General features: G+C 44.0%; 1 protein-coding gene across 1 annotated transcript; it reads right to left on the reverse strand.

The window, feature by feature from the left end:
• Positions 1-713: 713 nt before the first annotated feature.
• Positions 714-12936, reverse strand: LOC128838031 (uncharacterized). The gene is made up of 5 exons (XM_054029776.1): positions 12602-12936; positions 10061-10202; positions 8748-8949; positions 7392-7559; positions 714-2842 (listed from the first exon to the last, which is right to left on the reverse strand). Exons 2-5 carry the CDS (start codon positions 10193-10195, stop codon positions 2685-2687), a joined length of 663 nt encoding a protein of 220 aa, XP_053885751.1. The 5' UTR covers positions 10196-10202; positions 12602-12936; the 3' UTR covers positions 714-2684.
• Positions 12937-21203: the final 8267 nt, after the last annotated feature.

Below are 21203 nucleotides of genomic sequence, written 5' to 3' on the forward strand. Positions count from 1 at the left end.
GAAGGAGGGTGAAAAATTGTCATTAACTTCTGATGATAGGACAAGGGTTTAAGTTGCAGCAAGGGGGGTTTAGGTTGGACCTTAGGAAAAACTTTTTAACTGTCAGAGTGGTTAAGCACAGGAACAAATTGCCTATGGAGGTAGTGGAATCTCCATCACTGGAGGTTTTTAAGACCAGGTTAGACAAATAGCTGTCAGAGATGGTCTAGTTATTATATAGTCCTGCCTTGAGTGCAGGAGACTGGACTAGATGACCTATTGAGGTCCCTTCCAGTCCTACACTTCTATGATTACTCTTGATATTTACGGTAGCCAAAATTACACGGGTTAGGAATTATTGTGTTTAGGCAATGGAAATCTGACCAGTCTCCTTATTTCAGTTGATAAAGTGTGAGTTCAGCTCATTCTCTAGCTTTGAAGGAATAAACCACAAAGGAGGTTCGCTGACATTTAGACACTATGCATTAATTAAGCAAAAGTTTCCGCTGGGATAAGTTTCACCCACATTAAATGACTGGTCTGGAGTTATGCAAGTTGAGGTAAAAGGTGAGGTTCCTTGACGCACACAAATGTTAATGATCACAAGGGTGAACCTGTCACAAAAGATTTAAGCTATGATTCCTACATTTTTCCAGATAGCTATGGATTATTTCTTTTTCCACATTTCTGTCCTGTGAAGGTGAACTATTTCAAAATGAAATGAGACATCAAAATAAATGAGATGTATTTTATTGGTAAGAGAAATAATTAGTTTATTATACTTTAAAATAGGTTGATCATCATTTATCTTTGCAATGTGCATCTTTAAAAACCTATTTGTATCAGTGATGAGTGTTGCAAAGTTTCTTTTTAAACTGTGTCCAGGCTGGCTGAGATGCTTTGAGAACATGTACAGTTAACTGAGATAGGAATAAGAAAAAACACTGATTCACAATAATAACCATACTCTGAAAGTAGTCAACAAAAATCATTCAATACCAGACATCTGGATAAAAACTAAGTTAAACCAATCACTTTCCGTTGAATGACCTCATGTTTTTGTAAGATAGACCTCATGTTCTTTTGGTTTTCACAGCATTCATGACTGTCCTGACACTGTCACAGAAAGTGCAGTTATCCAAAGTGAGTATAAAAAGGTGTAAGTTCTCTGTTAGGGTCATGGATAACTGATGCCCTGTTAAGGATTTGATCCTGTGCAGCTTCTGGGAAAAACTCCCATCAACTCCAAAGCACCCAGCAGATCAGGTCTTTAAAGAGGAAGTGAACAACTGCCAGCAGTATGGACCAGGGAGTTGGGAATGAGTCCACTGTTGACAGAGGTTCCCAGCAATAAGGGCCAGTACTTAATGTGTGATTAGAGGTAATGAGGATAACTATCAACCTGCACTGAGTGTGGAAGGAGGATGAAGACTGGAGGTTTGGGTGGTGGTAATGGGGGAAACCTTGCAGAGGGAAGAGTGGAAAAGGGAGCTTGCACTCAGAAAGAAGGTGGTTGGGAACCTGGACCGAAAGGTTTAGGGAACCTGCACTGAGGAGGCAGCAGCATGTCCACGGTGGGTTGTTTGGGCATAGCATAACCAAGCACGTCTGCCCTGGTGGCAGGGTATACTCAGCTGTGATTAGCCATTCTTATCCATAGTCCAATCACTGGTATTTTGACACTGAAGACAGTGCTGGTTCTAACAATATCAAAGATAGGAGGATGACAACTAGTAAAATTTGCAAAATTTTAAGTAATATAAAAAGACTTTCAACTTTAAAAACAGAATACAGCAAGGCACAGAGTGTCATTAAGAACAATTAACTGGTTTAAAAACCCTGTAAGATTCAATATAAAAATATTAAATCTGTTCCCCGATATTTGAAGATACAATGCTGCCTTGATTATATATCCTAGAATGGCTTCCCTTAAAAAGAGCTGAGGGAGACCGCCAAGCAGCAATTTAACCAGACCTGACAAATGGTTGTGTGCTGATGTGATTTAATGACATGACCTTCAACTCCTAAATCTACAAGAAGTTTGTAGCTCACTGTTCATATATTTAGATTGCCTAAATTATAGGATTCTGTCTTTTACCTGAAGAGTAGAATAAACAACATACAGTAGTTAGGAGGCTAACAGTCTAGGTACAAAAAGTGATTATAGGCTGGATTCTCCTCTCACTTACACTAGTGTAAATCAAGAGCAACTCCAGTGCAGTTACACTGCTGTCAAGCCACTGTGAGAAGAGAATCAAGCCTAACAGTTGTGCTGATGGAGTACCTGAAGCAGTAAATGTCTTTTGTGAGTGGTTATATGGTAGAGCAAAGCTGAGGCATTTGATAACTATAGAAAACATTTAGGGCCAAATTTAATGGAGATGTGGAACACCCAAAGCTCTCATTTACTTCCGAGGGAATTATTGGTGCTTATCACCTCTAAGGATCGTGAGTGAAAATTATTCTTTTGTGACAAGACAAGCAAAGATTCAAACAAACTGCAACTTCTTTAGCCAGGTTCTTTGAATATTAACTTGATCCTGAATACGTAATGTATGATATAGTCTGTTAATATTTTATTGTAATTTTGCCTTAATAAAATTTTCTTTTTAAAAAGTCTGTCTTGTGTCATAAGTGCTTGAAAGTTCTTTGCTGCTGCTTTGGGGTTGGTACTTATGTTATCCTGACAAAGAAAAATACAACCTCTAGTTTGTACACATTGCCACTCCTTTTTTTAGCCATTCGTTACTGCTGAGGAGAGACAGCATGAAGCGAGCTACATCCCCTCTTGCCACTGAGTTGGTTACCGGGTAACCATTTGGATCAGGAACGAAATAGCCTTCGTGAGTCAGGATTTCTTTGTCTGTAGGAGAAAAATATAAACGGATATGAACAGTGGGTGGAAAAAATAGAATTGCAGAGTCAAAACATTACATTTCAATTGATTCTCACCTGCTCAACCCAAATGCAGGTATGAAATATCAAGTTAATTTTAAGCAGTAGCTATAGAAAGGTACTATTTGTATCTTTGACAAATCAGGAAATACAGTGGCCACTCTGAAGTATTGCCAGTTGCTTTAGGTCAGTGGTTCTCAACCAGAGGTCCGGGGTTCCCGAGCAGGTTTCAGGGGGTCTGCCAAGCAGGGCTGATATTAGACATGCTGTAGCCCAGGGCAGGAAGCCGAAGCCCCTCTGTATGGGGCTGAAACCTGGGGGTTCCAATCCCCAGCACCCAGGGCTGAATCCGAAGCCTGAACAACTTAGCTTCACCGAACCCCCTGTGGTGTTGGCCCCAGGCAATTTCCCTGCTTGCCACCACTTTATGCTGGCCCTGCCTTTTCTACGCAGAAAAAACAGTTGTTGTGGCACAGGTAGGCCATAGAGTTTTTAGAGCATGTTGAGAGGGCCTCAGAACGAAAAAGGTTGAGAACCCCTGCTTTAGGTAACTAAATAACTTCAAGGACTTCTACGAGATATTATGTGATAGACTAGGTGTAGCTACATCACCTCCCTCCCTCCTCCAAAGACTTCCATCACTCTATTTATGTCTTCTTTTCTATCTTCTCTCTCTCCTTTTCTTCCTATTACAACTCCTGCTTAACCTTCAGGTAGCCACCTAAGAGGCGAGATCCTCAGCCAGTGAACACTGATTGAAGTCACAGGAGCTCTACCAATTTTCACTAGCTGAGGCTTGGCTGAAGAGATCTATTAAATAGCAATAACGAATGCACCGAGTGTGGTAAGTAATCACCTTGTCTAGTATGTTACTATCAAGCTATTTTTTGCTTGTATACAGCATTCTTTATCCTTGTAGTATGTTAAGAGGAAATTTTGCTCATTTTCAGTTGACTTCCTTACTGCACTTGTACTCATTTAAATTTCTTAAAATAAAGTCTGAAAAACAACAACTTCTAAATAACATTACCGTAGTATTTGCCATATTATTAGTAGTATCTATATCACTATCATTTATTTATACGTACTGTAAATCAGGCTGGAGGTCTATTCTATAACAACCAGTCTGTATTATTTATAAAGTAATGAGCCACTCTGAAGCAGGTTCTGCCTCACCTTACCCCAGGATCAACAATTATTCCATACATAATTTTATTTGCCTGCACCACATCATTACCTAGCCTCTCTCCAGAAAAGCCTATTAAAATCTCCTTGGAAGTTTGACAAATGTTTATAATGGGTCTTGTTACTGTTTTATGGTGGAGCGAGGAAGATAGAAGTGGCAACATTTCCCAGTAATAAAACATTGTTCAGCATTGCAGAGAGAATGTATTAGCTGTTTTTGGCTAAGAAACAGCGTACAGCAGGTAAACAGAGTTTTTAACAAGTGTCTACCCTGCAAGGGAGTTTTGGATAAGATTCCAACTCATTTATTTTTCCTTCTCATTTTTTATTGTAAAAATGGAAGCCAAATTCTGCTCAGTTATGCCAGTGTAAATCCAGAGTCAAATGCATGCATCAAATGTAGCAGGTTTATAAACTGATATGGTGTAAAAAGTTACCATCTGGTTTTACAGTCACCCCCAGACAGAGAGAGAGTCATAGCTATGACAGAACAAAGAGCTTCTGCTGTTCTATATTCTGAGCCAGATTTTCAGAAGAGTTCAGTACCACTTCAGCACCAAAAAGAAGTGGCCAAATTTTCATAAGCGCTTAGTGCCCATTGCTTTCAAAATACAGCTTCCATTGTTCTCCACAAAGTGCTGGATGTTCTCCACAACATGCAGATTTATGAAAATCTGTTCTTTTTTAGTCGATGGAGCATCCTTATAGGAAAATTGTTAAATGCATATTGAAAATACATCACCGTCTTAAAGGTGTTTCTTTTTGAACTACCAACGTCTCTTCCTGGAAAAGAGTGTGGGTTTAAAAAAAATAAATTTGATAAACTGGAGGAGTTTCTTGTAATATACTGTGGTCTGACAGGAAATTATCAGGTGCTAGCTGTGAACATTAAGGTGCTGGGAAACCTCAAGGGAAATGTTATAACAAACTTGTTTCCTGATAGCATTTGGCTTGATGGGTAAACATAAACATGTTCATTTTTAAATGAGGAATTTAAGTTGAGGTTGAGGTCCTGAGAGAGATGGCTCAGATTCAAATAGAAGCTCCCGGAAGCAGCAGCATGTCCCCCTTCCAGCTCCTATGTGGAGGCGCAGCCAGGGGGCTCAGTGTGCTGCCCCATCTGCAGGTGCCGCCCCCGCCCCCCATGGTTCTTGGCCAATGGGAGCTGCAGGGGTGGCGCTTGGGGCGGGGGCAGTGTGCAGAGCCCCTTGGCTGCCCCTACGCATAGGAGCCAGAGAGGGGACATACCACTGCTTCCGGGAGCTGCGTGGAGCCACAGCACATGTGAAGTGCCAGAGCGGGGCAAGCCCCGGACCCTGCTCCCCGGCGGGAGCTTGAGGGCCAGATTAAAACGTCTGAAGGGCCAGATGTGGCCCTCAGGCCGTAGTTTGCTCATCCCTGAGCTAGAGGGTCAAGAGCTTTTGCCTTTAGTGCTGATCAGCCCAAGATCCCAGGTCTGTGACAGGTTCAAGTGAAATTAGATTTTACATTTAAGTACAGTAAACTCCATTGTTTTGATAACAATAATCTTTACTAAAAATGAGGGTGCAACCCAGCAATAAAGTCCACATGGTGAGATACCTTGTTCTAGCCCCCTCTTGTTTCCACTGTGCTCAAAAAGGACTGTATAGAACTACCATGTACAATGACTTTTATCAACAAGCGTTTGACAAACTCCAGCTCTGGGGATCAGTGGGGAGGACTTAATTAAAATAAATGATCATTAATAATCGTTTGCAGTGGATTTTACTATACTGCAAGAATGCAGTGAGAACTATTATCCCAACATTTTTTTTCCCTATTTGCAACAAAGGTCTTTTTGTTAGTTTATTAAGCTAATACGAAGCCTCACAGATAATGCTGACATTTTTCTAACTTATTTACAATGATCACAGGAAAACAATTAATTCCATGAATTTCTGGAAGGAACACTTTATTTGATCATGGAACAGTTTTTAAACTACTTGGATTATCCCCAGAAAAACAGCTTTGCTTGTTAATATACTATCAGTCCTCTAATATCCCATTTTTTCTCTAAGCATTAACTCCTACTGCTAGTTTTATAAAATTAACCATAAGTGTTCTGTGAATAACTGGAGGCCTGATCCTGTAAGATGGTACCTACTGCCACAAGGTGCTGAGCACTCTTAATTCCTACTGACTTTAAGAGTCCAGGGTGCTCAGCACCTCCTAGGAGCAGCTCAGTAACTCCCAGGATTGGGATCGAAGGCCTTGATCCTGCAAACACTTAACCGGCCCTTCATACAATTTCGGAAACGCAATGTGGCCCTCAGGCCAAAAAGTTTGCCTGCCCCTGGCTTAGAGGAAAGCCCTGGGAAAAGTGATAGTATGAGTCAAATCATCACAAAATTGTCAATTAGAGATGAGCTTTGCTTTGGAATGTTGGGTTTGCAAAATTCAAACACGGAGAGGGTGCTACCTTACATGAAATGAAGCCTAAAAGGGATTTGTCTGAACTCCCTGGGTTTCACACAGCTCTAGTTGAGTGCTTTATCTGCCAGAGTCATGGCAAAATGAAATTAACAAGAGCTCTACCTTCACACTAGAATGGAAAACTGAACTCAACAGGGCTTGATTTTGCTGCATGCATGGCATGAAGTAAGTAACAGGTAGGGCAATTTTGGGGCCTGCCTATTCTTTGATAGTGTTCCTTCAATTCAGTGTTTTTTCCACTTATTATCCTTGACCCTGGTCCAATGCCCCTCAAAGTTTTTCCACTGACTTAAATGGGCACTGGATCAGGTCCTTGGTTAGTAAAGCTTTGCTATATCAGTCCCTGGAAACATTGGCTAAATGATGTAGTTAACATATAACTGATACCTCTATATTGGAAACATTTATTTTAAAATCCATTTAATACTTTCTTTTCCCGCTTTCAGTTTAAAATAGTTTGGGCCACCTGAAAGTAAAATTAACAGTACTGGCTAGATGTCGCTCTGCACCCTTTTCCAAATAGCTCTACCAATTCCCCTCAAGCCAACTAACAGATCTTGCAAAATATTGAGTGGCCTCTAAAGGTAAGCTCTTTGGGGCAGGGAGTGTCTTTTTGTTCTGTGTTTGTACAGCACCTTGTACAATAGGGTCTTGGGCCATGACTCTGGCTCGTAAGTGCTACCATAATACAAATAAAAACGTAGTCAGAATTAAGGGCAATCAGCACCTGCTGCAGGAGGTGCTTAACATCTATTCAAAATAAGGACAGTAGGCAATGAGTGGATATCTTCATCGCCCATAAGGCCATCATATTACTTACTGGTTATACAGTCATCAAAGCTTTCTCACAGTTGATGCTGCTACCCTAGTTTCTTTACCTGTGGCTGGAACATTTTGAAGTCCTGGTGGCCTCACTACTGTCCAGCTGAGGTCACTGCACTCCTTCTCTAAGTAGTTCTCCATCTGATTCATGTTGTTAAGCACACTTCTGATGAGTGGCAGGAGGAGAAAACGCACCATCAGTGGAGAGTTCTGTCCAGACTCCGCTGTAAGGAAAGAGACATTCTTTTCACTCTTCTCACGGAATTCCTGAATAGGAGTTTGGCTCTATTGGCTATCACAGCACTCATGCAACCTCAAGTGAGATGGCATCAGTCTAGGTATTGGGACAGAAGGGGGAAGGTAGACCCAGGGACACAGAGGAGTTCCTTGTGAAGCACAGGAAAGTTGAGAGAGGGCCCCTTTACCATCTTTGGGAGTTTGATTCACTATAGTAAGGGCAGAGGTATGCCTTGCTGAGGGGAGGGCAAGTCTGTAGGGAAAGAGACTGCAGGAGGAAACCAGGAAGCTTAGGGAGAATTTCCAGCAGACCTTAGTCTACGTTGTCCTACAGATTTAAAAAACACTTTTTTTTAAATGAAAGTCAAAAGAAAGGTGTTTTCCAGTGTTTAGCTATTTAACTAGCCAATAAAATGAAGGAATTGTAGATTAGCATGGCAAACACTTTGGGCCTAGGCACTGTAACACCTACTATATCAGCATCTTCCATCAAATGAGGCTGGCCTGTAGAACTGTAAAAGTGGTTCACCAAATTTTGAGCTCTATTTGTAAATGCACCAGGCAGGATATATCATCCAGTCACCTGAAATGCAGCATAATTTATCATGATCCTTGTCATATTCTGGATAGGATTTGAATTTTTTGGAAAAAATGAAGACAAGACAGCCTCTGAAGAAGCTATCGCAGGCTGTATGCAGGACTTTGGGGAATTTTAGTGGGTTCGACTTAGAAATCCAACAAGAAGGGATATGGGGAAAAATTTTCAAAGGCATCTTACTTCGATTCTAAGCCCCTTGAGACAGGGACCGTCTTTTTGTTCGGTGTGTACAACACCTAGCACAATGTGCTCCTGGTCTATTACTAGGGCTCCCAAGCAGTACAGTAATACAAATAATAAAGTGACTTAAGAGTCTAAGTCCTATTGGCTTGCAATGCAATGTAGGAGGGGAGGTCAATTATGGCTTCTGAAAATTTTATCCCTGCTCAACAACAGAACTGCTTGTTCTTTCCCTTCAGTACTGAAACTCAATTTTCAGTTCAAGGTTCTCAGGAATCTCAGACACCAAAATCCCCTTTACCCAGTAGACAATGGTTACCCGTCCTCCTGCCTCATTCTCTCTCGAGCCAATTTTTAGCAGGATGCACTTGAACAATCTGCTGGTGACCGTACTCACGGGAAGTGTACCATGATGTCATGGTTATTACACGGTTCACTTTGGCTAGCCGCATGGCAGCTACTATCGCTTCCATTGAATCTGTGTATCCTGAAATTGCTGAGAAGATCTTGTAGGGGAAGCCCAAGCAGGAAATGACAGCATCTTGACCTTGAAAATGTCCTGACAACTGTTCTGCTGAAAAGATGTTTGCTTCCACCACCTAAAAAGATTTAATATCATCATCATAATCTGGTCAGTACTTCTCTCCCCACCATACCCGTCAACATTTCCTTCTCCTGAGGCACAGCGTGATGAAGTGACTTGCCCAGGTTTACTCAGCACCTCAGTGGCAGAGCTGAGAATAGAACTGAGAGAACCTAACTTCCTGCCCACTGCCTAATACACTGGACTGCACTGGAGTTCAGTGCCTCCCAGTTCCACAGACTAATGATACTGGCCTAGAGACTCAGGCTCTAGGGAGGATCCAGTCTTCAAGGGTGTGTTCACGTCTTTGTTTGCCTTGCCCAAAGTCAATGCTCTCTTCTCCAGGGTCATAAGAAGTCCAATCAAGGTGTCTGGTGAAGCTCTTCTCTGAGGCAGTTAGACCCCATTCCTGCAAGCTGTGAACATCTCTTGAGAACTGCTGACTGCTCTCAAATCCCACTAAAATTAGCATTCTGCAGGAACAGAGCCTTTGGCAATTCCACCCTTTCAATTCCCAGACCCAAAACTGCAGCTGGGGCGCTCATAAAAGTGCATTAAAATTAAAGACGAAAATAGCAGGAAATGTGGTAGAACATAAAATCTCCTGGGATTGTAGAGATACTGGCTCAGAAAGTAAGGTGGGAATTTCTAGTAGGGCAGGAATCTGCAGGTGCTGTATCTCGTTATTGGAGATCACATGCCACACAAATAATTTAGATGCCATGGGGCAGGCTGACATGCTTTTTTTAGAATCATTTGCCCAACCTGAGTTACAATAGCTATATAGATGCTGATTCAAAGCCTAAAGAATCCAATGGAGAGACTCCAATTGAATTCAATAGGCTTTGGATCAGATCCATAGGCAATATAAGTACATTAGATAAATATATAATATATTTAGGCCAAGAGGAAAAAAAAATAGTGGTCCCCATTGCTTGCATTATTGATTGCCTGACTTGAGACACATTCAAATGACCACCATTTTTAGAAAGTGCGGAGTGCCCACCCTCTGAAAATCAGGCCCCTCTAAAGTGTCAAGTTGAGGTACCCAAATCACTAGTCACTTCAGCAAACCTTGGCCTCATATAGCAAACTATTATCTGCTTAGTATTTAAGTAATGAAGTACCTTCAGATTTTTATGTTGAATAGTCAGTTTGGTGACATTCCGCACAAGTGCTGTCACTTCATGGCCTTGCTGTAGCGCTTGTGAGACCAGAAACTGACCAGATTGACCTGTTGCACCAAGAACCGACAGCTTCATAACTTATCTGCAAAGAAAAGGCAAGGTTGAGAATGGTTTTGGTTGTGAATAGCTGCCTGGTATTTAAATTTAAAAGGGGGGAAAAAAGGTGTCTAGATGTTTAGGAAGACAGTAACTTTCAAGATCCAACTTGAGTATCTTGTTTAACTTTGATTTTGGCACAGTAGCTCTCTAGGGACCAGAATGTGGAAGTTACAATGTTGCGGTATAGAGTCACATGACTGCAGGGAAAGCTCTAGGAGAGACTGATTTTTGGGAGGTACAACCCTTCACCCACTCCCCAATGCAAGTGGTGGGAGAGAACAGCCTGTACCACGTTTTAGCACTTTTCAGCCTGCTCCCATCTCCACTGCTGGCAAGTTCTGTAGGCTAGTAAAGATGCTGCGGCAGGACATGAAGGAATCAGTCACTGTAGTCCACCAAAGGCACGGACTGTGGTTGTCCCTGGCTCTTGTACAGGATGCAGAAAAGCTTCTTGATGTGACCCTCTCTCATCTGATTCCCTTACCATCATCTGTTCAAAGGCGAGGGACAATCAACCCCTAAGGGTATGTCTACACAGCAGACATTGGCATTTCAGAGCGAGTGAGAGCCCAGGTTGACAGACTTGGTCCAGCGGGGCTTGTGCTAGTACTCTAAATAAATAGCTGTATAGGCAGCCCTTTGAAGTTGCAGATAGGGCTGGAGATCAGACTCTGAAGCCCACTCCCCTCTGTAGGCATCAGAGCTCCACCTTCCAAGTACTGTCTACACAGTTTTAGAGCACCAGTGAGTTTGCGGACCCAGGCTTGGAGGCTCATTTGTGCTTGCTCCAAAATGCTATGTAGACATCGGAAGCATTTCTAGTTAACGTGGCTATTGATTTGTTTTGAGTCAACTATCTGCAGTAGAAATTATGATGGGTAAAGGGTGTAGAAATATTTACGTGCAGTGTACGTTCCCAGCAGGATCAAGGGGCAGCTGGGAATCTCTCCTAGAACAACTGCTGTTATCATTCTCTCTAGCTCCTCTCAGACTTTGCTCCCCATTGCCATTGTTAGTGTGGTGCCTCATACTTCGGGGCATACTGGGCAGATTGATACTGTAGCAGCAATGTATTTACTTACATTTACCGTACAATTAAAAAAGATTCAAGGCCATCCAGAGGTGCACATAACTGTTCTACACAACCACATGTTCCCATCCCAGTTACCCAAGTTCTCCCACCCCCATTTCCTTGCTTTGGTTTGTTTGTTACACCCACTTATCGGGACTTGTCTTTTATTAAATTGTAAGCTCTTCAGTCTAGGACTGTCTTCCTGCATGTCCATATAGCGCCTAGCACAATGGGTCCCTGATCCTGGATGTGAGATCAACATAAGAATGAATAAGGAATACTTAGCTCCTATATACTTTGCATCAAAGGTCTCAATGTACTTTATAAGGATGATTAATTTTACAGATTGGAAAGATGAGGCACTGAGAGATGGGGTGATCGGCCCAAACCCACAGAACAAGCTGGGAATAGAACCCAGGCCTCCTGACTCTTAGTACAGTGCCCTATAAACCAGCCTGACAAACCGTAACATAGAGGTACATAATTTTCAGCAACTCAATTGGCTCAGATTTGTGTTTTTGAGGATTTAAATTCCCTTACTTTTGTACCTACTCAGCAGCAGGGTGAGTCTCTTTGCTAAGGGAGAGGTGGAGCAGGAGATTGTAGCCACCTCTTCTGGGGTGCGAGGAACGACACCTCATTCACCCAGTGCCTCTCTGCCCTGTGTTGTTTCCAGGATATCAGGCCCGCTGAACGATCAAGGAGCAGACAGCTGCTTGTAACATTTCAGAATGCTGAATCATCCTCTGGAGCCAGGGATTTCTGCTAGCCGCCATTGCTACATTTTCAGATTGAGACTGAATTCTGTGCTTGTGTCTGTACCTGCATATGCTATTTATCTTATTTCTTTGCAGAGCTCTCTCTGGAGTTCATCGCTGTGCTGCTCTGTTCCCTAGTGGGAATTGTTTGGAACAGCTATTCCCCATCTGCTTCATGCTCCCCCCACCAGAAACTCCCTCTTCCCCCTGTCACCACATACACTACATTAAGAGATATTGCAGCGAGAAAAGACTATTAGATCATCCAGTCCATCCCCTGCCACTACCAGTTTGTTCTATACACTCTTTATGTGTCAGATTGAGTAGCAGCAGCAGTGGGGCAAGGGATCATTGAGAAAGAGAGGGCTGCTTATTTACTGTATCATATCATCAGTCCAGGATCGTCCATAAGATTATTCAATAGAAATTTAAACAGGCCAAGTTCTCCTTGCCCCACCCAGCACCACTTCTCAGCAACAAAAAGACAGATGAGAGCATAGAAATGACTTTTTCCCAGCCCATCCTTTAATACAGACTAAAACAAATACTTACCAAAATCACTTCCTGGAGACAAGTGATGGGAGATGACTATGCCCCTTGGTTAGAGCAGTATCTAGAAGTAGCTCTGCACCAAACTTCTCCAGAGAGTCTTACTGCATTTGTGAATGGAAGGCCGGAACTGGACTCAGGTTTCCTTTTCTGTCGTGTTCACACTAGGTTCTCCAAACAGACTCTTCTGAGCATGTATGCATTGACCCCCTCCTCTCCCTACCTCCAACAGGCTCTGCCTCTGGGAATGTTTTATTTGCTTAAAAATAATGTCTTAATCACCTTTGATTTGTTTTTTATGTATTTTGAGGCTTATCACTAATTTCCCACAGTCCCTTTTATCTATTACAACATGAACAATCCTGCTAATGCAGCAGAAAGTCACAGGCAGGGAGTATGCAATGCTGGGAAGTTGCCACGCCTCCAGTGTATTGTTACATAAAAGTTATGCAAGGGTAAAAGAAACTCATTAACCACATTAGCTAGGCTGTCAGCAATACAAATTGCCACTGACTGCATCCAGCCACAGAAACTGCTTCTGGGATTTGCTGAAGTGGGATCTCAATTTTTCAAGGGATCCTGATGTAGAACAGTGGGGTCTGCTGCTGGCTGAGCATATTGATTACTATTTGGGATAGTGCCTAGAAGCCTCAGTCAAGTGGGGACCTGGGATGGGATGTATAAACACCACAGTGGCAATGACAGGGTGAGGGGGAGCCAGAGAGCTCAGTTAGCACATTCTGTGGCACCTGGAGTGGAGAGGCAATGAAGGATTAGATCCAGCTGGGGAGAGCCAGGCCAGGCTTCCTATAAGGGAAGGATTGCAGGGCAATAGGGGGAAGGAGATGCAGAAGAAGAAAAGGTGGGATGGGGATGCCTTTCTGGGAAAGGAACTGGAGAGGTTTGTAGGAAGGCATCTGTAGTGTGGGACTGTCCCTGATGGATCAAGGTAGCTGGCAAAAAAAAGACTCCTAAAGCAGGTAGGGAAGAAAGAAGCCCTGTTGGACAGCAGCTCAGGAAAAGCTGGGCCTTCAAGGAGATGGCTACAGTGCTCAGTAAGATAGGGAGACTGAACTCTGCGGAGCCTGAGAGTAGGGTAATCAGTCTGCAGGAAATCAAGCCCAGGCAGGGTGGAAGAGTTTTTGTTCCTTTGTCTTTGGACCTTGTCCACCTGGGAGGAGTAGGACTCTTAAGGGTATGTCTATACTACTAGTCTAGACATGATAAATCAACCCCTGAGTGCTCTCCCCTCGACTCCTGTACTCCTCCACCACGAGAGGTGCAGGTGGAGTCTATGGGGTAGTGGCAGCTGTTGGCTCACTGCAGTGATGACACTGTGGTGAGTAGATCTAAGTATGTTGACTTCAGCTATGTTATTCATGTGGCTGAAATTGCATAACTTAGATTGATTTCTGGCCCCCAGACCAGGCTAGTATGTCAATACTGCAAGCAGGGGTGTGATTTGCAGCTCGTGTAGATAACCTGTGCTAGTTTGCTAAAATAGCAGTGAGGAGGATAGGCCCTGCATCAAAGTTCATAAAACTAATGCTCCTTTAGCTGCACCTATGCTATTATCAACAGCTATTTCTGTTGCTTCACATACATACGTGATAAACTAAAGCTAGCAGTGTTGCTGCCCTGAGGTGATTAAAATATAATAGTGAGGCATTTGAGGGATGAAGACAAACACCATCTTAGGAAAAGGGGGCTGAGAAGATGGAGGCTAGAGGCATGAAACAATGTAGTTGCTGATGCATTGTGAGGGTTACCCTGTTTGTTTTTTCCTCTATTCACCTTCCCACACTCATGGGCAGGGGCACAGCTTCCAAGAGCAAAGGATTAGGGTTTATAGGTGTGGAAAAAGTGGGCTTGTTAGGAGAGACTGAAGGAGAAGAGCATGTCTAGCCTTAGACAGAACATGAAATCCTGCCTCATTTCTTCTCTGAGGACCAGAAATAACTATTGGGGCCCAAAATGGGAATGCCTATCACAGTACTCCCAAAATAAAGCGCCCCTGCCTTTCTGTTCACACAGCTAGAGAAATGTATCCTCCTTCAGTATCAGCAAGAATATAGGACCCACCTATGAGCTACAGAGTTTGCAATGGACTGTAGGGGCCCCATGGCTACTTGCTCTGTTTCTGTTTGTATGACATCTAAAATACAACAGTATAGAGTGCACTGTGGTTCTAGCACAGACTGAGGGTGCCACCTACTGAATCACTAACATCAGTTGCCCTGGCTAATCTGCAAAAAGAAATTCATAGTGCTCCAGATTTTAGGTTTTAACTGATAAATCACCCTGGATATGAACAAAATAAAAAATGAAATTGGTCGTTATCCTATACAGGAAATGGTGGCCTGCACCTCCGCTTGTCTCCATGGAGCAGTAATGTGGACTAAGGGGGTATGACTTCTAAACCGCACTAGTGTTGTGTATGTATTGATCCTGCTGGTGTGCACTAAAGCCTCCCTAGTAAGATTTAACACTTTTATTTGAAACAGTAGTATGTTAAAGCACACTAGGGAATGTTACAAAGAAATTAATTATTACAGTTAATGCTACTGTAATGGTTAGTGCATTCAATATACATTACTCATTACAGAATACACAAAGAGTTCTGAAACCCCCAGATTTTTGGACATTAATTTCATTTTTTGGGGGGGGGGGATTATTTTTAGCAATTTGAGTTTTATATAGATGTCCAAATTTGGAAAAACAGAAGCCCTAGGAATTCAGCACCTGGATCTTTGAAGTAAAGACATGTTCTTACTCAAAGGGTTTTTATGTTTTTGTTTAAATCCAATTGGAAATCCATTCTAAAATGTTTACGTCAAGGCCTGCTTCTCAGTTATAGTTATTTTAGAAATACAATTAGGAATTACCACTGGGAACAAAAGCAGTTAAAAAAATCTGCATTAAAATTATAGTACAGTGACAATTAAAGGTTATGTTAATAATGGGGGGGTGACCTAAAATAATGAAAAAGGAATTTTTCTAGCATAAAGACTGCAGAATTTGGCCCTGATTCTGGTAGATGATACAGTAGAACCTCAGAGTTATGGACACCAGAGTTATGAACTGACCAGTCAACCACACATGTTTGGAACCAGAAGTATGCAATCAGGCAGCACAGAGACAAAAAAATTTAAAAAAGCAAATACAGTACAGCACTATGTTAAATGTAAGCTACTAAAAAAATAAAGGGAAAGCAGCATTTTTCTTCTGCATAGTAAAGTTACGAAGTTGTATTAAGTCAATGTTCAGTTGTAAACTTTTGAAACAACTATCATAATGTTTTATTCAGAGGTATGAACATTTCAGAGTTACGAACAGCCTCCATTCCCAAGGTGTTCGGAACTCAGAGGTTCTACTGTATATTTACTGTAGTAGATATCTTGCGCAAGGGATGGTATCTCCTCTGTAGATAAACCTCTTTGAAGCCAAGGCATGGCCACACACAAGTTAATTATTTACATTATTATACTGAGGGTAAACATTTTAAAAGCATCTAAGTGACTTAGAAGACCAAACCCCATTTTAAGAAGTGACTCAGGCACTTAAGTGCTTTAGAATATTTTACCCTAAATCCTTGAGGGGGCCATTTAGGGATCTGGGGCAAAAATCTGTTTGGGGATTGGTCCTGCTTTGAGCCGGGGGTTGGACTAGATGACCTCCTGAGGTCCCTTCCAACCCTCATATTCTATGATTCGTTGCTTTTCATTTTTTTGCTGTTGATTAATTATTTCTTAAAACTGGCTCAGGGACTTCTACCTTATAACTTGGACTCTTTTCCTTGGTGCCTTAAGTTGCACAATTTCTGTAAAGGAGGTGAATTCCTTTTCTATAAAGTATCACCCACTGCATCTGACAGCAGGACTCTTCAGTCTCAGGAAATTCTTGCTGTTTTCTTCAGTACAACAGTCTGACCCATACATGCTTTCCTAGACCCCGTGTAGTAATTTACAATGGGTTGGATTATTTCAATTGTTCTCATGCATTCCTGGAAACTAAACCACATTCTCCATTCCAACCTGTGTGAAATGCTGCTGGTGGGATTAGAACTGGAAGCCACAAACTCTCCATAGTGCTGTTGTCATGAGGGAGTAATTATTTATTAACTTTTATAGCCACATGTATTTCTAGGGCTGGTTTTCAGTGAAATACTTTATTGATTTTCTTTTATTACAGTACAACTGCTTTGAAGACTTGTAGGAGGTACACACAAGGAATTCATCTGAGCCGTTATCACAAAGTTTCAGTTTTACTTGAGCTCATCTGATGTCAGTTTACTGGATGTTTCAAAAATTAGGATAAACACCTTAAAAATCATATTGTTTTGCTTTTTGGGCTTCCTGAATCTCAAAATCTTTGCCCACCAGATTTATTGATGCTGAGTTAATAGTCTTCAATGTAACATAACCTGGATACAAAGATGAGGTTCCATGTAAATCTCATGCTACTGAACCCTTCTTGCACTTGGTATTTTGTGTATTGATTTTAAAGCACCTTGAGGTGCACTGGGCTCATGAAAGTGCTGGTTCAATTAACATTAGATTGGAATTTAATTATAAATCCCAGCCTCTCCACGCTGGACAAAGAGTCATGCTGATTAGAGGAGATGGGGGAGGACTGAATGGACTAGGTGAGTGGGAGTGGAGTACGGCGCCTCTAATTCATTGCTGTGAATCCAACCTATGAGCTTAAAGCAATGTTCAGGTTCAAAGACTGTTGATGGCTCCAGAGGTTGCAATTGCATAGTAAGCAAAGACATTAACTGTGTGTGACAAAAGCTAGGAACCTTTCTACCTTGAATTCATCTTAAATTAAAAAACAGTGGCTGAAGAGTTAAGGCATGGGAGAGGGGAAAACACAAACAGGAAAAAAATAAAGTACTGTACAGTCAAATAAAGCCGGAGAATTTGGAGGGCTTAAAAATGTTAATCTAAGGCCTGGTCTACACTACGGGTTTAGGTCGACTTTAGCAGCGTTAAACCGAATTAAGCCTGGACACGTCCACACAACGAGGCCCTTTCTTTCGAATTAAAGGGCCCTTTAAACCGGTTTCTTTACACCACCTCCGACGAGGGGATTAGCGATAAAACCGGCCTTTGCGGGTCGGAATTGGGGTAGTGTGGACGGAATTCGATGTTATTGGCCTCCGGGAGCTATCCCACAGTGCTTCATTGTGACCGCTCTGGACAGCGCTCTCAACTCAGATGCACTGACCAGGTAGACAGGAAAAGACCCGCGAAGGTTTGAATTTCATTTCCTGTTTGCCCAGCGTGGAGAGCACAGGTGACCACGCAGAGCTCATCAGCACAGGTAACCGTCATGGAGTCCTCCCAGGATCGCAAAAGAGCTCCAGCATGGACCGAACGGGAGGTACGAGATCTGCTCGCCATATGGGGAGATGAAGCAGTGATAGCTGAACTCCGTAGCAGTAAAAGAAATGGAAAAGTATTAGAAAAGATCTCCAAGGCCATGAAGGACCGAGGCCATAACAGGGACACACAGCAGTGCCGCGTGAAAATTAAGGAGCTAAGGCAAGCCTACCACAAAGCCAGAGAAGCAAACGGAAGGTCCGGGGCAGAGCCGCAAACTTGCCGCTACTACGCGGAGCTGCATGCGATCCTAGGGGGTGCAGCCACCACTACCCCAACCGTGTGCTATGACTCTCTCACTGGAGAAACACACAGGGAAGACGGTTCGGGGAACGAGGAAGATGACGATGGAGGTACTGTAGGTAGCTCACAGCAGCAAGGAAGCGGAGAAACCGGTTTCCCCAACAGCCAGGATATGTTTGTGACCCTGGACCTGGAACCAGTAACCCCCGAACTCACCCAAGACCCTCAGGGCACACAGGAGACCTCTGGTGAGTGTAACTTTGTAAATATTTGTAAACATTACAAAAAAAAAGCAAGCAAGTCTGTTAACGTGTATGGGGATGGGGCGGAAATCCTCCAGGGACATCTCCAGAAAGCTCTCCTGGTTGAAATGGGGTGATTTTATTAAGGGGGACATTCAGAGGCGCCCGTTCCTGCTCTTCTGACCAGAAATGTTCCCCGCTGTTAACCACGCGGTGGGGGGGAGGGGTGAAGTGATCATCCCAGAGAATCGTGTGTGTGTGTGTGGGGGGGGGGTGGTTTACTTGTGTTTGTGCCGCATGTTAACCGGGAAACCGCAGCCCCCTCCTTTTACATTGAAACCCCATTTTAAATGGACAACCCAATTCATCCTTGATATGGGAAATGCGCTGCTGTTTGCAACCTTTCCCGCATGTTAAGAAGGTTAAAAAAGCCAAAACACTGTGGCTTACGATGGCTGCCTGCAAGCCGAAATATGCGACCTTGTAATGAAAGAGTGTACCCATTGTTCCCTAAAATGTGTCCTTTTTAACCACCTCTCCCTTCTCCTCCACCAGCTGCAAATGTTTCTCCTTCGCAGAGGCTCGTGAACATTAGAAAGAGAAAACGTAAGACGAGGGACGAGATGTTCACGGAGCTGCAGATGTCCGCCCAGGCTGATAGAGCACAGCAGAATGCGTGGAGGCAGTCAATGACGGAGATGAGAAAAGCCCAATATGAACGAGAGGAGAGGTGGCGGGCTGAATCGCGGGAAGAACAGAGCAAGTGGCGGGCTGAAGATGATAGGTGGCGTCAGCTTGCAGACAGACGGCAAGAGGCAATGCTCCGTCTGCTGGAGCATCAAAGTGATATGCTCGAGCGTATGGTTGAGTTGCAGGAAAGGCAGCAGGAGCAGAGACCGCCGCTACAGCCCCTGTGTAACCAACAGCCCTCCTCCCCAAGTTCCATAGCCTCCTCACCCAGACGCCCAAGAACACGGTGGGGGGGCCTCCGTCCACCCAGTCACTCCACCCCAGATGATCGCCAAAGCATCAGAAGGCTGGCCTTCAATAAGAGTTAAAGTTTTAAAATGCAGTGTGTCCTTTTCCATCCCTCCTCCCCCACCCATCCCAGGCTACCTTGGCAATTATCCCCCTACCTCTGTAAGGAACTAATAAAGAATGCATGAATGTGAAAAAACAATGACTTTATTGCCTCTGCAAGGGGGAGGGGAGGGTGGGGTGGGGTGGTTGGTTTACAGGGAAGTAGAGTGAACCGGGTCGGGGGGGGGGGTTGGAGGGTTCATCAAGGAGAAACAAACAGAAGTTTCACACAGTAGCCTGGCCAGTCACAAAACTCGTTTTCAAAGCTTCTCTGATGCGCACCGCGCCCTGCTGTGCTCCTCTAACCGCCCTGGTGTCTGGCTGCGCGTAATCAGCGGCCAGGCGAGTTGCCTCAACCTCCCACCCCGCCATAAAGGTCTCCCCCTTACTCTCACAGATATTGTGGAGCGCACAGCAAGCAGCAATAACAATAGGGATATTCTTTTCGCTGAGGTCTGAGCGAGTCAGTAATCTGCGCCAGCGCGCTTTTAAACGTCCAAATGCACATTCCACCACCATTCGGCACTTGCTCAGCCTGTAGTTGAACAGGTCCTGACTCCTGTCCAGGCTGCCTGTGTACGGCTTCATGAGCCATGGCATTAAGGGGTAGGCTGGGTCCCCAAGGATCACGATAGGCATTTCAACATCCCCAATGGTCACTTTCTGGTCCGGGAAGAAAGTCCCTTCCTCCAGCTTTCGAAACAGAGCAGAGTTCCTGAAGACGCGAGCATCATGTACCTTTCCCGGCCATCCCACGTTGATGTTGGTGAAACGTCCCTTGTGATCCACCAGGGCTTGCAGCAGCATTGAAAAGTACCCCTTGCGGTTTACGTAGTCGGTGGCTTGGTGCTCCGGTGACAAGATAGGGATATGGGTTCCGTCTATGGCCCCGCCACAGTTTGGGAATCCCATTTCAGCAAAACCATCCACTATTGACTGCACGTTGCCCAGAGTCACTACCCTTGCTATCACCAGGTCTTTCATTACCCTGGCAAATTGGATCACAGCAGCCCCCACCGTAGATTTGCCCACTCCAAATTGATTCCCGACTGACCGGTAGCTGTCTGGCGTTGCAAGCTTCCACAGGGCTATCGCCACTCGCTTCTCAACTGTGAGGGCTGCTCTCATCTTGATATTCTGGCGCTTCAAGGCAGGGGAAAGCAAGTCACAAAGTTCCATGAAAGTGGCCTTACGCATGCGAAAGTTTCGCAGCCACTGGGAATCGTCCCATACCTGCAGCACGATGCGATCCCACCAGTCTGTGCTTGTTTCCCGGGCCCAGAATCGGCGTTCCACGGTATCAACCTGCCCCAGTGACACCATGATTTCCACATTGCTGGGGCCTGTGCCTTGTGAGAGGTCTATGGCCATGTCAATTTCCTCATCACTCTCGTCGCCGTGCTGCAATCGCCTCCTCGCCTGGTCCGGGTTTCGCCTTGGCATGTTCTGGCTCTGCATATACTCCAGGACAATGCGCGTGGTGTTCATAGTGCTCATAATTGCCGCGGTGATCTGAGCGGGCTCCATGATCCCAGTGCTAGCTATGGCGCCTGGTCAGAAAAAAGGCGCGAAAGTAGTATCTGATGGACCAGGAGAAGGAGGGCGGGAGGGAGGGCCAAGTGACGACATGGCGTACAGGTACAGGAACAGGGAGAA

This window comes from Malaclemys terrapin, chromosome 5, assembly GCF_027887155.1.
Source record: "Malaclemys terrapin pileata isolate rMalTer1 chromosome 5, rMalTer1.hap1, whole genome shotgun sequence".
In the NCBI taxonomy this organism is placed as follows: domain Eukaryota; kingdom Metazoa; phylum Chordata; order Testudines; family Emydidae; genus Malaclemys; species Malaclemys terrapin.

Excerpts from the sequence above, each read along its gene's own strand:
- LOC128838031 (XM_054029776.1), bottom strand. The coding sequence starts at position 10,195 with ATGAAGCTGTCGGTTCTTGGTGCAACAGGTCAATCTGGTCAGTTTCTG. Across the intron at positions 8,950-10,060 it reads TTCAACATAAAAATCTGAAG|GTGGTGGAAGCAAACATCTT; the intron begins GTACTTCATTAC and ends AAATCTTTTTAG. Across the intron at positions 7,560-8,747 it reads GACATCATGGTACACTTCCC|CGGAGTCTGGACAGAACTCT; the intron begins GTGAGTACGGTC and ends CTTTCCTTACAG.